General features: G+C 40.8%; 3 protein-coding genes across 3 annotated transcripts in view; 1 reads left to right on the top strand and 2 right to left on the bottom strand.

The window, feature by feature from the left end:
• LOC149298476 (uncharacterized) overlaps positions 1-6,356 on the bottom strand; it is a 43,302-nt gene extending 36,946 nt beyond the window's left edge. The window contains exons 1-6 of the mRNA XM_089487297.1: positions 6,298-6,356; positions 5,443-5,475; positions 5,278-5,352; positions 4,756-4,838; positions 4,203-4,329; positions 1,568-1,767 (exon numbers count right to left, since the gene is read on the bottom strand). Of these exons, the coding sequence (XP_089343423.1) occupies positions 1,568-1,767; positions 4,203-4,329; positions 4,756-4,838; positions 5,278-5,352; positions 5,443-5,475; positions 6,298-6,356 (577 nt within the window). The remainder of the gene's footprint in view (positions 1-1,567; positions 1,768-4,202; positions 4,330-4,755; positions 4,839-5,277; positions 5,353-5,442; positions 5,476-6,297) is intronic.
• Positions 6,357-9,707: 3,351 nt separating this feature from the next.
• LOC149298477 (TIP41-like protein) lies at positions 9,708-10,529 on the bottom strand. Its single transcript, XM_089487298.1, has one exon. It carries the CDS (start codon positions 10,527-10,529, stop codon positions 9,708-9,710), a length of 822 nt encoding a protein of 273 aa, XP_089343424.1.
• A 1,226-nt stretch (positions 10,530-11,755) lies between these two features.
• On the top strand, positions 11,756-14,939 carry LOC149298478 (nuclear envelope phosphatase-regulatory subunit 1). The gene is made up of 6 exons (XM_089487389.1): positions 11,756-11,780; positions 12,438-12,509; positions 13,146-13,219; positions 14,126-14,235; positions 14,358-14,412; positions 14,898-14,939. The coding sequence occupies exons 1-6, from the start codon at positions 11,756-11,758 to the stop codon at positions 14,937-14,939; spliced, it is 378 nt and encodes a 125-aa protein (XP_089343515.1).
• Positions 14,940-15,384: the final 445 nt, after the last annotated feature.

Here is a 15,384-nt window from a genome sequence, read left to right on the forward strand (position 1 = left end):
ATGTTGCATGCGATGCTGGAGAAGACAATTTTGGTCAAGTACCAATCCCTAACGAAGTACCATGCTGGCATGATTTGTAGGTTACATTAAACCGACCATGACGGCATGGTGAGCATCCTTGGGCAGTGCTACCAGCTGGTTCCTGGTGCAGACCCTTGTCACGTGATTCCTGTGATTAGGGAAAAAACCCTACCCCGTACATTATATTTCACTTGATCAGTTATGATCACGTAACTAATTACTGAAGCTTTTGCACTGATCTTTGATGCATTGTATTGGTGAAAGTGTTTTCTATGTCCATTTATTCGTTTATTTTTATACTAAATAATGTGTCAAAATATAAAATATGCAAACGAGCCTCTTCTGTTCTGGAAAACAATATATGGTATCAGTGTGTAATATATGGTTAAAGTGTGTAAGCACACAAAGTTTTTTCTTAAATCATTTCTATATGCATGTGATGTGTGCTCAGTTCTTCCTAAGGGTTTTTATACAGACTTTACCTTGGTGAAAGTGTAAATGCGATACCACAACACGCTCCCTAGCTGTGCATCGTAATTCTGGTAATTAATCCTTTTTCTATTTTTAATCTGTGTCTGTTTATGACCTAACGGTTGGACCTTTTCCCCAAGGCAGGTACAGTCGCCAGATACAAGTCAGTATCAAAAGAGTGGCACGTCCAGTAAAAATCTGCAGCAGGAGGAGGAAAAATTAAGGTGGTAAGCTTCCCCCCCAGCCCCAAGAAATGTAGGTGACCTACAGACAAGTAATTATAAATACAATGTATTGGGATACTTGACTCTTATACTGTGTGATTTTAGAGCTGCGATGTGCTTCTCTCTTTAATTAGCTAAAATGTTCAATCATTCCAAAAGCATGACATTAAAATTTGAGCATTTAAGGAACATTATATATGGGGCGTATCCACTAAACCAGTACTTCACTACGTATTATGAAGGCAGAACTCCATTGAGCTTCTGCTGTGAGTGCCGCCATGCTGACGCTGCATGATAACGCCTAGTTAACGTGGGAAGAATTGAAAATCAGCACACCAATATGATATACATTATCAGGGCCAGCTCAGACATTCATACAGGGATGCTCCCGGGGGTTATCCCTTAATACACAGGCAGCGAATTGAAAAGATCATTGCCCAGTAATAAAACTCTAAGCATGCCATGCACAAATGCTATCGGAAGCATAGATAAGTCTGGGAAGTGACTGGGTCCTTCGTGTGCATTTTTATTTAGTTTAAATGGGAGAATAAAATGTGAGGGTAAGTGATTACTTTGTGAGTAGGTGTCTGACTATGAGTAAAATCTTACTCATATCACTCAAATATTATGTTTGGTTGCAGGCTGTGCCACCTGGAAACAGATCGGCACTTCCCATTCAAAATATATAATGTTGTCTCTAATGTCCGCACGGAGTGTAAGGCCAGTAAAGACTACAATTGGCTAGGATGACACGTTTACAAGTGGTTTTGTACGAGCGTCTGCGTGTGGGTTTTCTCCAAGTAGAGTGAGTGTGTGTGTGTGTGTGTGTGTGTGTGTGTGTCTACACTTACTTTTGATAGAATCATGAAGAATGATAGCGGTGCAAGAGGACAGAGCTACATTTGATTGCTCAACTAGTATGCAAAACGGGGAACCATCATTTTTAACCTCTTGGAGAGCGCGCGTGAGACCAGATTCTGACGTCAAGTAAATCATCTCCACCACAAGGCCATGATCCTGTAATCGATGGCCTATGGCGGTGGCGTACTCCCTTTAAAAAAAGAAAATGACTGTTATTGGCAATGGAAAGACGATAATTTCGTTGCATTAGGAGGCATTCCGAGGGCCAAGTGGGAATACAGTAAGGAAATGTCAGCGTTAAACCGGTTCACAGGTCAGGCTGCGATCATATTCAGAAATGCAGGTGTGTAACTGAAATGTGAAATCGGAAGACTACGGTGTGAGTTCGAGATGCAACCTCAGGACTGGTTTCAGAGAAGCGGGTGTTATAATAGAATCGGCATTTTAAGGGGCTTTTTAATCAACTGGACAACCAACGGTGGGATGCGTAATTCAAACAGGCTGGGATGTAAGAGTGAACGGTGCCATGATGTGTCTACACGGTGAGAAAACGTTGGAAGATCATTGGCTTCGAAAGGTTTTAAATGTCTTTTATGTGTAGAGTAAGCGGTATTTATGAGAAACCATGAAATTAAATCTACTGTTAAATGTCGGGGTGAGACTGGAAACATTATAGCAAACTAATTCAAACAATCACTAAAAAGCAAGAGATCCCACAGCGCTGCGGTATATGATGGCACTATATAAAGTTAATATTTTTCTATTACACCCCCCCAATCTCACCACATCAGCAGACACGTCCGAAAGGAAGCACCACAGATGATCACATATTTCACTTTGCAAACACAAAACGTGTTTAATATCTCCTGTAGTTATTTTTGTGAACCTGTCCTACTTAATTGCAAAATGTAATAGATCTGAATGGTAATGCACTGCTATAAGCAGAGACGTATCTTGGCGGGGCGCTGGCCTACGCCTAACCCTGGGCATCGCCCCAGCCCTTACCTCTGCGGCCGCTGTCCTCTATGCTAAGCTCCAGGCTATGATGTCTTATACCGTTGCGCTATATGCGCGGCACATAGTAAGCCGACAATGGAGGTTAGGCCGTAGCGTACATGGGCCGGACACAAGGGAGATCTCTGATCTACTCAACTGGCGCGTGGGACAGTAGTGCTCTGGGGATCGCTCAGTGGGGCAAACTGGTTACGCGGTTGGTTTTAACTGCAAAGGCAAATCACTAACACTGGGCCATTTGTCAATGACCAGAATCCATGTCTGCCTTTATGTTTAAGTTATACAGCCTGACTGCATAGTGCCAGTTCCAAGACTACTTCAGGTATTCACTACTATTGATATCAGGGAGCCAGAGGTGGGAAAGAAACAGCCATCTGGAGGCATAAACGCAGATCCTGCATGAGAGGCAGACAGTAATCTTTTATACAACATACTGACTCCCATGGCAGGGCTGCCGGAATCGTCAAAGTATTGTGGGGTTGTTACCGCGCCGGGATAAGAGCTATCTGGAAAGACAGGCTTCCTTTTAAATGTCTATTTCCTGTAAAGGCTTTACCATAAAGTATTGTCTTAAAGTATTCAATACTTATGAAGTAATACATCTAAATTCATACATTTTAACACTCAATAGTCTGCCCTGGGGTAGTAAAAACATTTGGAAGATCAGGAGTTACAGGCCTGATGAGATTGCCAAATGTAATGAGAGTTGTCGAAAGACCTGCATCGGCCACTGAGGGCTGGAGAGGGGCAAAGAACGTACGCAGTGTGTATATACGATACAGCACAACAGACAGTTCCCCAGGGACATGCTGTCCCAAAGCGGCTGTTAAGTCTCACATAATACAGATAGCCACATGAAATACTAATACGCGATCGTTACAAGGTTTATAACCGCATGCTGCGTAAAGTATAAAGCAATAGAGAATGCATATCACAACAAGAGACACATTTACGGGTCGATTCATACATCTACAAAGTAAGAAAGTTAAATAGTTGTCGAAAGATTTAGTTCCAACAATAACTCTTTGAATACCAGATCTCCGGGATTCAAGCGTTATGGAATTAAGGTGCTCTGGCACCAGATCATGGTCCGTCATGGTTTAAAATGTTTCCCCCATTACAACATACAAGGGGTTTTCTGGAACAAATCTTAAATATATTCTAATTTGTAAGCCGAAACCGAGGACAGCTAATTTAATTATAATGATACCGATTATTATAATATAATTATAAGACTTGTTCTTACCAACTTACCAGAGGATCAAAGAAAACGCACAAAAAATGGGCACTAGTAATTAGTGTTTGAATAATTTAAGTGGATCTGTCATCAGTTATGAAACAAATTATTTGGTTTAAAAATAATACACAAAATGTAGCCCATCATGATAAATATTTAGCCTAGTTAACCGTAAACATGACAGACCTTGTTTAATCTTGTAATGAATACAAGAGCATAATGACAATATCATCCATCCTCGGTGAGAATGAGGGCTGTCTAACCGTAACAAAAGACAGTACTATTAAACTTTCCAAATTAAGCTAATCTTAGATATTAGAGCAAAGGCTAAATGGCTCCAGGGTCTGCCATGCACTACATTCCCATAAGCTTACATCTGATCCTTGCTGATGGCCACAATCACGCAGTCCGACGGCCTCTCCTTGTGATATTCATTCTGAATCTGTTGGTAGAACTGCAGGTACAGTTTTTCTCGGCGGTCGTCAGAGTTGTACTTGGTGTCTGCAGAGGGGAAAAAGAGAAAGATGGAAGGCAATTAGACGTACACCTCACCTCAAACATACTCTGTCCATCAACGTCTCTGATCTCCACAGCTGGAAAACCGGCTGCTATGTCTCAAAACCCTGACTACGGATTATACTGTCTACATCTGGAAACACCCAAGTAAAGTCTATATATATGATTTGCAGAAAGGGAGGCATGTTACGAGGTGTGTGTGTTTTCATATTTATTCCAAATTCTGGCTATTTTGAAAAAGTTTTTTCCCCCTCTTTCTTTACTTAATAGGATAAATACCCCCGTCAACAAAACAACAAATAAGCACCATGCCCAATAACAAATAATAAAAAAAAATACTACATCACGGCCCTGTCAGAAGCTTCCTTTATATTTATGACTTTGAGCGTTATGATACGTCATCACTCTCACCATTTTGGGAATATTGATATCTCTCGCAGTACTCCTCTGTTCCGGCAGGATAATGGTACTGTTGTCCAAAGAGTTCTTCAAAGCTGCAGAGTTAATATTGTTAGTCTGTATTATATCTTTCACACCTTATAAACACAAGAATCGGAAAAAGGAAGATACATAAACTTGTAGATGCCGAATCCCCCAGCCCACCTTAATCATTAAACGCACACCATTAATGCACAGATGTGTGATTCTCTCTCTACATGACAGCAGCCCTTTAATAGTTTGTAATCCTCTGACGACTCGAGACTATCGAGCTTAAAAGGAATGGGCAAAATATAGTTTGGCAGTAAAGCCCCGATTCAGATACGGTGGCATCAACTAAGCTAAAATTGTTTATTAACCTCTTAGGAGCCACCAAGAGCAAGACATGCCCCAAACACAGGTAGTGTGTCTAGTTGTCCTCTGTTGTGCTCTCACCTCAATAAATGTGCCACATTTTGCAATATTCTTAACAAACAGATGAAAAATAGGTGTTACCTGTTCTGTTCCTCTAAGTCTCGTGGGTACTTGTCAGAGAATGCGGCCTTCTGGCTGGGTTTATACGGATTTATGCTATAAAACCAAAACATTAACATATACTGTTTAAGATCATAAAGAAATTGCATGCAAGCACAGATATGTATGTGTGTGAACAATACTTACTCTAAAAGGCGTGGTATCCAACTTGGCTTGTTCCTGAAGAAGAAGAAAAACTTTTGGTTTTTTTTGTCCTCAAACGTCATTAGAATGGCTTGATTCTAATATAGTATGTGCAAAGTTTGACATTTTTTGCTAGATTTTTTTTTTTTTTAAATCAAAGTTTCTTGTAGAAATTAATATAAAGCATGCAGTAATAATGATTCAATGATCAAGCGCGATATCGACCAGGTTCGTTTGCTGGCACATGTGATATCTGGAGGAGTTAAGGGTTTGAGTATATTGCGCCATAGAATTGTTTCTTCTAGCATGTACCGGTTACCTGTGCATGATGGGAGTGTGATTGCTGTGTGTATATATATTTATATATATTTAGTATTGTTGGGTTTTTTTTGGTCCAATTTTGGTGTGTTAACCACACTTTTATAAAAGTAAGTAACACATCAAAATTGTACAGAAAAATTCAATAACAGTATTAATACATTTATATATGATTGTTAACAGCAATCACACTCCTATAATGCCCAGGCAACCAGTACATGCTAGAACCTGGGCATGGTATGAGTGTGATTGCTATTAATCATATATATATTAATGTTATTGAATTTGTTTTGCCCAATTTTGATGTGTTACTTACTTTTGATAAAAGTGTGGGGGTTTTTGTTGTTTTTTTATGGGGGGGGGGTCATTTTCGGTTTCGGTCCAGACTTTTAATTTCAGTGCATCCCTCATATGAACTGGAATCTATTTCATGTATAACCGCCATACACACTCTACCTGTACATAATAACGCACAGGCTCTTCCCAACATGTGTCTATTTCAGTGTGTAGCAAATGATTTGCGATGTGTTAAGCGCTTACCTTTTCCCACCGGCGGGTTTCTGCGGCTGTCCCCTGGATACCTTAACCCAAGATGACATATTAACCTGAAATCAGAGTTAGAGATGTTTAGCAGCGCCCGACTCTAGTTGCGCAAACACGCTTTATTACGTTACGCAGCACTCCGCAGTATTCATGTTGTTGAAATGGCCATTTAAGCAATTACCCTCCCAAGATAAATACGCCCTAAGAAAACCAACTGAATGATTATCATATAAATGGCTCCCTAACCCTATATGTAAATAGGCTGTCTACCCGAGCAGCAAGAAACCGGGGGAGAGAACCGATAGTAACCAAGTTCTAAATGCCCCATCTATTGTGAGTCTGTTCCTCCCTCACTAAAATATATCAATGATTATTGCAGGCAAGTGGACTGAAACTAATGCACCAGTGGGCGGATAGCAGGATGATGAAGGGTTAATGCACAACGACTCTTTTAGGACACATTCAATAAAGACATGTAATAACAGATACACTGTCAGAGATCGCAGCTACAACTGTCTTTTGGGGATTAGAAATCAACGGCAACCGTAGCTAGCGGCCAATAAGCAGAGTTTTTCTTTACCGAGAGTGTGGTAGATAAGCGGAACAGCCTCCTGGCAGACAAGGTGGAGGGTAATGATGTCAGGAAAGGTAAACATTCATGGGATAGACATAAAGCGCCGGTGAAGCTTATACCGTGGACTGATTACGGTCCGAGTCTTTACATTAGGAGAAACGAGCAGACTAGATGGGTCTGATCTGCCGTCAAATTCCTATTTTTTTTATTTTTTTGGAACCTCACCGCAATAGCTGGGGCAGCTGGCAATAAAATGACCCAAAACTAGATATAGAAGTAAACAGATTTCATTTAACATTTAAAAAATATATATAATCTTATCCTATTCTGATATTTATCAAGCTGCACAAGGATTCAGGCTTTCTTACAAGTGGGACACTTTAAATGCAGGCCAAACAAAGAGATATCTAATCAAGTGGAAGCCTCCTTCTGTACCAGCATGTTATATATATATATATATATATATATATATATATATATATATAAAAAATATACGTTGTCGCTGTTAATATGCTGTATACACATATATATTATATTGTTAATTTGAGGTATATACATACAGTATTTAGTCAATTTGAAATGTTATATATATATTAGTATATTGGCATTTTCTAATATTAACTGCCCCTATTGTAACAGCGCTACAGTATAAATAAATGTAATATTCACACCTTGCAGGCTCCACAGGTCTAAAGCCCAACAGAAATACCAAATAAATACCCCTAAACACCTCAGTTTAGAGAAAAAGTATCACAAATTCAAAATATTATTGAGATTATTGTAACAAAAGCACAGGTTTTGTGAATGAGGGAGAGATAAGACGAAGACATTGCGTTGTATTCTTACGGGGATAACTAAGCCCATGCATTGTACTCTGCGCTGTACTAAAGCTGTAAATGCATTCCGGGGCCTAAAGGGTGTAACGTTAAATGTATCGTAAACGGAAGACACCATAACAGTCTCGCTATGTAACGCCTATAGACACGGGGGCCATAGAAAGGCGGTGTGCATACTGTACAAATCCCGGCGGTGCCGCCAAATACTTATCGCGTTATACCTTCTGTGCTGACGTCTCTTCGCCGCTTTCACGGAAAAACATATACCGGGACACAGACAAATGAACGAGTTGAGACGGAAAGCGAGACGGTGCGAGAGCCCAGAAGGACTAAACCGAGGCCTGGAGGATTAGCGACCCCATGCGGCCAGGAGGGGAAGAGCAGCGTTGGTTGGTTGGTGTGTTTGGATCGCTATGACATACGGTATATAAATGAGGGGGGGGGGGGGGCACATGATTACTATACATACAAGCATCCATTTGTCCTCTGTCCCTCTTTCCTCCCCCCTGATGTCCCAACTTTCCTACTGTCCCAAAAGCCACATTAATGTGTATAGAAACAGCATAATTGTATAAAAAATATATTTTCTGAATGCATTACTCTTTTACATAAATAGGTACCCGGCCCCAACAAGTCACAAACATGGAAGCCCTGTCTCCTACACCCTTGGCCTCTAATCACAATCCTAAAAGCGCCCTCTTCCATCTGAGGCGTTGAGATGTTTGAATTATGTCTATGGTGGTCAGACGAAGGTCAGACCTACAGCCACAGAGGGTCCTCGGTTACAGAAGCGTAGGCAGTAACCCCACCATGGGCTGCTAACACAGGGGTATTCATCGCCACTTCCAGTTCCTTGTGAGTTGTTACACTCCTTTATGAATAACCTTATATGAAGATTTTTGCATTGGGGTTACTGTCAGGTCATCGTTGCCCCGATGCATACCTCCCAAGTGTCCTTTTCTGGGAGCCAAATCTCTCTTTCCCATTGAGCGAACCAGCCATAGAGCTTCATTTAGCAAGTCGGGGCTAAACGAGACTCTTAAGGCCCATAGTATGGAAGGGACTCGCATGGCATTCCAGATACAGGCAGATGCCCATAGGGGCACGGATTTAGCTGGCACTACCGAGGCTCCTGCTTCTTCTCTGACAAATAGAGAGAATCCAAATTGGAAACACAAAAGTAAAGAAATAGCTTAATGAAGAGGAATTGTCTTGCACACCCTGAGAATGGGAAGATATGTCCCCAATGGTATACACATAAGACACGGATACATATTGTTTTTAATTTCTAAACACAATGACACGGGTTAATGTAGTGTGCTAGAGCGAGCCTAGCGTTAGTGGCGTCTAGGTGCGGTATTTCTTCAGGCTTCCCCTGTAACTACACACGGACACATACTAACACGCAACCTCACTGTAACACCATGCATATTCTGAGAACCATACACGAAAAAAATTCCAGACCAAAAAAAAAAAAGCTGATTTTGTTTTTTTATTACCACAATATTTTACCGACAGAACCTAGAAATCCACAATAAAGTGAGATTCTGGTTTATATGAAGCTGATCACGAATCCAGGATGATTTACTGATATGATCTCAATGTAAATATTCATCTCCAGACAGAAAAATGAAAACAACTTTGGCAAAAAGTTGTTGTTTTCCCAATAAAATGGACACGTGTAGTAAAGGGTCAATCTCCGAAACCGATATTATTTGTCGTCATCCAACCGGTTGCAGCTTAACAGCTCTTTTGTTTAACACCTCTTAAATTCTGTCCATTAAATCATATATTGGTCCTGCAATTAAAACATCATGTTGCCCACACTTTGGAACATCTTTGCCGATCGTCACTAAAAAGAATAAGGACATATCTAGTAGTGAAATCCCGGTGGGATATGTCGGGGACACTGGTCATTTTGTGTTCCATTGGGCTACTAGACACACTTTCCCCCCTACGATGAAATGGTTGTCTTTCCTCTAGTGTCCACTTGGATTTTAGGCATTTGGTACACTTGTTGACACGGGCGCTGCATTTTCTGACCCAGGTAACGCTGGGAATTCCAACTTTTCATAAGTGGTTTCCAAAACCGGCAGGTACTGAGAGATCTCGTTTGGTTCAGTGTAGAGGGGAGGAGGAACATGACTTAGGTTGCCAATTTTGTCCTCTCGAGACGTGTACTCGCGTATCATAAAGGACTTGTCGGCTTCGTGATACAGCCGGGTGTCATTCATGCGAATAAGCACACCGTCTACTCTCAAGAAGAATCTGAGGAGGAGGAAGAAACCGGAAGGCATCACTCTTATCTTGACGCTGAGACTGGACACGCCATGATCATGAAGCTCATCTTCAAACAGTAGAACCTCCTCGAAGAACATGATCTGCTCTCTGGCCTTCAGTTTCTCGGTGTTAATTCTCTCCGCCGTGGAGACCACGTTGAACGTCTCCTTGTCTCCAAGCAATGTTCCTTTGTAATCGGTGGTATACGTCCAATCGTACGGCTTCACGATTTCCTTGCTGTGCTCGCTATCCGATCTGCTCTCCTGCCACTCCTCGGCACAGGCCACTTTAACTACCCCCTGGTGTTTGTTCACCCTTTTTAGGGCATCCTTAGCATTGAATTCAATTCCGAAACCGGAAGAGTGCTGGATCCTTAACACATTATCCCCGAACATCATTTCCGGGAGACATGGCATGTGCATCTCTTCAGCTAACTTTTCCACGTCGGACGATTTCATGATATGGGTCTTGATTGCCGTAACCTTCCATGGTCCAAAATTGAAGTCTTGGTTACTGCTCTTGAAACCGTGTATCATCATAGCAATAGCCGTCGGTGATCTGACGCGAGAAAAGCACACAATACATAAACTAGAAACAGAGAATGTGAAACATACAATTAGACGCCACATAAGAACCCTTTGGTTCGTCTAGTCTGCCCAACTTCCCTGATATAGAGACTCAGACCTTAATCAGTCGTTGTTCTTAGATTCAGGAGCCATAAGCCTATCTGGGATGTTTCCCCCCCCCCCAGTATATTCCCCCAAATCCCTAGAGATATTAGCAGAAGACGCATCACGTGACAGATCAGTACAAATAATAAACATATTAAACTACTTATATAATAACTAATAATCACAATAACATTGTACATATATACTGTTAGATGCTTTCTCTGCGTGTAGAATGGCAGCACAAAGGCTTACGCTCTAAATCCCTTCTGCTTAAATAACTAAAGATCAGCAATAGATAAACCCGGCCCTAGATCTAGTAAATGGCGCATGCTTTTCATTCATTGCGTATAAAGGGGTATACATTCTAATGACATCCTATAAATCTAGCAGCACTTTTTAAGGTCCAAGTTCGTGAAATATAGAATTTGACGGCAGATAAAGTCAGCCCATCTAGATGTGGAGATTCGGATCTTAAATCAGTCCTTGGTCTCGTCTTAGATTCAGGAGCCATATGCCTATCCCATGCATGGTTAAATTGGGTCTACCTTATAATGAATTAGGGCGAATTTCCCTGGAAGGATGTTCAGTGCTACAGAGACTGCACTTCACATGGTATAGCTGGGGGTTACGGTCTGGCTCCTTCTATATAAACCACAACCGGTGGGTGAACTCCCTGCTAACGGAGATCATGCAAAATAATAAATACAGACAGTCATGCTTTACGGTACACTTAACACTTTACTAACTAGGCCCTAAGCACAAGAATACTGACCAGCCACAGCATCAACCTCTTGTCTCGGTTCCTAAATCCCACCTCCACAATCGAGCTTACCAACCGCGTCTCGCAGCTAGCAAACTGACAGGCGTGCAAACCAATCATGTGCCAGAGCGCGCGAGCGTGCGTGAGAAAGTTACGCTGACCAATGAGATCCAGAAAAGGGGGAGGTGAAGAAACCGAGCCAATCGGTAGAGGGAGTTGTGATTGCCAACCAATGCGCTTAGAGTTCTGTGATTCGGCCTCTGTAGGAGGAAGTAGCTGTTCGGGGACGGGAAGTGTATTGTGGTGCAGCAGGAGAATAGTATAGTGTGCAGGAATGAATTCCTTGGAGCAGGCAGAAGGTGGGTTGGGACGTCTGCAGAGTGTGTTATAATTCATGTATAGTAAGCGTGCTATATACATACTTATTTGCTTTATTTACATGGCATGTATGAAGCGGAGGCTTTGCTTCTGGTGTTATTTGCAGCTACCTGGATACAGTACTGTTCTGCTGCAACCCCATGACATGATATTTTATTTATACAGAGCTATGGAGTATGCAGCATTAATAATACAAAATATTACCTTCTAGAGGGTAAGCTCAGGGGCCTGTTGTTTTGTCTTAGTCTGTCCGCTCTAGTTTGATCATATGCTTTCAATGTATGGACTGTTTAAAGGTTTGGGGTAACTTAGCTGTCATGGAAAACAATGACATTTCTAGCTGTCACAATCACAAAAGGGGTTTCTAACGATCAATGTGGTTCGTGTGATTGTCATTGTTTAGTGGAACTATCGCTCGAGCATGCATAAAATTATATAGGGTTGCATAACTTTGAAAATTACATTTTAAGCACAAAAGCCCCAAATTTGCTTGTGTAAACATCCTGAAATGTCAGGTTGCTATGTTGGCGAAAAATGCAAATATTCATTTAATACCTAATTTCTTTTAATCTTTTCAATAGGTCTTATATATATATATATATATATATATATAAATTTCTTTCATTTTCTCCATTCAGACCTGAAAGCTTTTGAGAGAAGACTGACTGAATATGTTTCATGTTTGCAGCCGGCGACCGGGCGTTGGAGAAGTAAGTTTCACTTGCCTAGCATTGCCTATCTTTATCAGGTTGCTATTCTTTCTTTTGGCCAATATGATAGTGATTAAGGGGTTAACAAAACCGTTTCAGTAGCTTAGGCATCATCTGGAACGCAGAGCAGCTTTTAATAAACCATCATTCTAACTTGGAAGACATTATTATTGATTATATAGTGCCATCAAATTCCGTAGCGCTGTACAATGGGTTGACAGGACATAACAAGTAGTATGTGACATAACAGTTTGACTTATAGAGACAACAGGTGAGGAGGGCCCTGCTTACAAGACATGGAGAATATATATTTTTTTTATGAAGTTTCATGAACACGTCTATAAAGATGAGACTGAAGCCTCCAGAAGCTGAGATTTTGCCAGCCTTAGCATTTTAGGTTTCGGAAAGGATTGACAGATGAAGTATACACAAGAGTTTTTTTCACTAGTGTGTATATGGAGTCAGTTTGTTGGAATCGTCTCTGATGACATTCTGTCTGTGCACTTCTACATAAATGTTTAATTTATTGGTTGTTTTTCCTTCCAGGCCATTATTTTACCATTAATATAATGTGAAGACTTTCGTGTTATAGTGTAATAAAGGATTTAAATGTTCTCTTGTGCTTCTTATCCCTAGTGATTCTCATAGTAGTGTCTGTGTGCACAGCAACCGGAGCCTGGAACTGGCTGATAGACCCAGAGACCCAAAAGGTTGGAATTTGACTTTATTAAGACCCAAGCAATCGCACTTTGTGTGAATAATTAATGTTGATTTGTTAGCTCCTTTTTTTTACATTTAAACTGTCACTGGTCATGAAACATCATAAAATCACAATCTCCGCAGAGCACAGTTTAAGATACTCTGAATCACAAAACGACACAAATGTATTAAACTAACCCCAGTTGTAGAGGTGCGATGATATGACATAAAGGAAGCCATCTATGTCTACATAGTATGATGCATTTATATATCTTCTACCTGCACTGCTGTAATCAAACAGGCACAATGAAAAAGACAGGGTCCATGTGTATATTATATTGTGGATTATTAGTTTGTAGAGGGAACATGCATGCCTGGGGATTTAGTTCTTTTGAATCAGGTTTCCTGTGATAAGAGATACTGTCTCCTCTTATTTTCTGTGAGAAAATAAAAATTAGCGGCACAAGACAGCTAAAATCTAAGATGCTCCCAAGCTGTTCTTGGTGAGCATCTCATAATCATCTTGTATGGCAAATTCACCCTTCGGGGATCTCTTGGGGTTCCAGACACGGACCTCCTTGCTCTTTTGTGCCTAGAGATACCAACCGTACCCCGCTGACAGGGCCAGTGGAGGCCGAAGCGCACAAATGTGGTTGTAGATTCCCTCGTGCAGAGGAACTTTGCCTCTCGGTTCGGTTGTGGACTGCCCTTTTGCCCATTAGATGACTATGCCGTACATATATGCTACTTAGCAGGCTCTTTATGTACTGAGTTTCAGTTGCATGTTTTCATTGGATCTAAATATTCTGCATTTTTTGTACTATTACTAATAACTATGAAGTTGTTTTGTGAGACGCTTTTGTTGTATTATTCCCAACAAAACGCCTGAAATTCTTTTTTTCTTCTTTGTTTTTCAGGTGTCGTTCTTCACATCTCTCTGGAATCATCCTTTCTTCACAATTAGCTGCATCACTTTGATAGCCTTGTTCTTTGCTGGTATACACAAAAGAGTGGTGGCTCCTTCAATGTATCCTTTAAATATCAGATTTGTTTTTGCCACATACATTACACTGATTTAGTATTTATATATATATATATATGTGTATATGTATATATATGTATGTTTTTTTTCTTGACCAAATTCACCAGAATAGCAGCACGATGTCGAACAGTGTTAGCGGAATACAACATGTCCTGCGACGATGTACGTATTACACTTTTTAATATTAGGTCTACCCGTGTGAGCCTCTGCCAGGTTCTAAAGTGGTCTTTCTGTAAACCTCGCATTGAAGCAAAATATTGTATCAATTGTAAGTAGCGATATAGCTAATACGCTATACCTTCTGCTACAAAAATAACGTCTATAAGCCTTTAGAAAGTATATTTAAATGTATTTAGTCACCTCTCTGATTGAACCAATCCGTATGCAGGGCCAGCTCTGCCATATGTACAAAAAACTAATTATAAATAGCAAGGGTTTGGCCCTGGATAATGCATTGGGAATTCAGTGAGTCTACACACTGATCCTCCTCCATAGTGTCCTGCTAACTCCTGCTTGTGTCCCCCATCACATCAGTATTCAGGTCAGAGTATATGGTCAGGTCAGTGACATTACACCTATGCGTTATGCACGTCCAGCTGTGCCTTTGGAACTTACGTTTGTATGTTTTGTTTTTTTAATTTTTACAGACGGGGAAATTAATCTTGAAACCGAGACCTCACGTCCAGTGACACTTTGTTTTATGTTAATGCAAAAAGCAAGAATTGCCAGAAGAAATGAATACATTGGAAGCCATTGCAAAGTTGGAGACTTGTAAACAGTGTATGGTTTCCCTGCGAGCAAGTGTGGTTTTTTTTTTTCCTCTTTCTTTCTTTATTTTGTTCCGGGTGGTCGTTGAAGGTATTTTTTTACCGGACATAACTACAAAAAGCCATTGGATTGTTTGGATTGGAAACACAACTATCGTAAAATACTGCAGGGCATCAGAATCGTAAACATTTTGGGTTTCATGCTGCCCTTGAAGCTCACACACCTGAATCTACCATGATACGCAATACCATTTATTTAACGAACACAGAAGGATAAAGCATGTGTATGCACCAAGCGTCATGGTGCTATACAAGCCGACATGTATTTTGCCTGTAGGTGCCCAACATTTCAAGGACATACTATGGT

Source organism: Sceloporus occidentalis, unplaced genomic scaffold, assembly GCF_023333645.1.
Source record: "Sceloporus occidentalis isolate IW3139 unplaced genomic scaffold, rSceOcc1.0.p SCAF_32, whole genome shotgun sequence".
Classification (NCBI taxonomy): domain Eukaryota; kingdom Metazoa; phylum Chordata; class Lepidosauria; order Squamata; family Phrynosomatidae; genus Sceloporus; species Sceloporus occidentalis.

Bases quoted from the DNA above. Each gene is read 5' to 3' on its own strand.
- LOC149298477 (XM_089487298.1), bottom strand. From the start codon at position 10,529: ATGATGATACACGGTTTCAAGAGCAGTAACCAAGACTTCAATTTTGGA.
- LOC149298478 (XM_089487389.1), top strand. From the start codon at position 11,756: ATGAATTCCTTGGAGCAGGCAGAAG. The intron at 11,781-12,437 runs GTGGGTTGGGAC...TTCTCCATTCAG, and splicing joins TTCCTTGGAGCAGGCAGAAG to ACCTGAAAGCTTTTGAGAGA. The intron at 13,220-14,125 runs GTTGGAATTTGA...TTTGTTTTTCAG, and splicing joins TAGACCCAGAGACCCAAAAG to GTGTCGTTCTTCACATCTCT.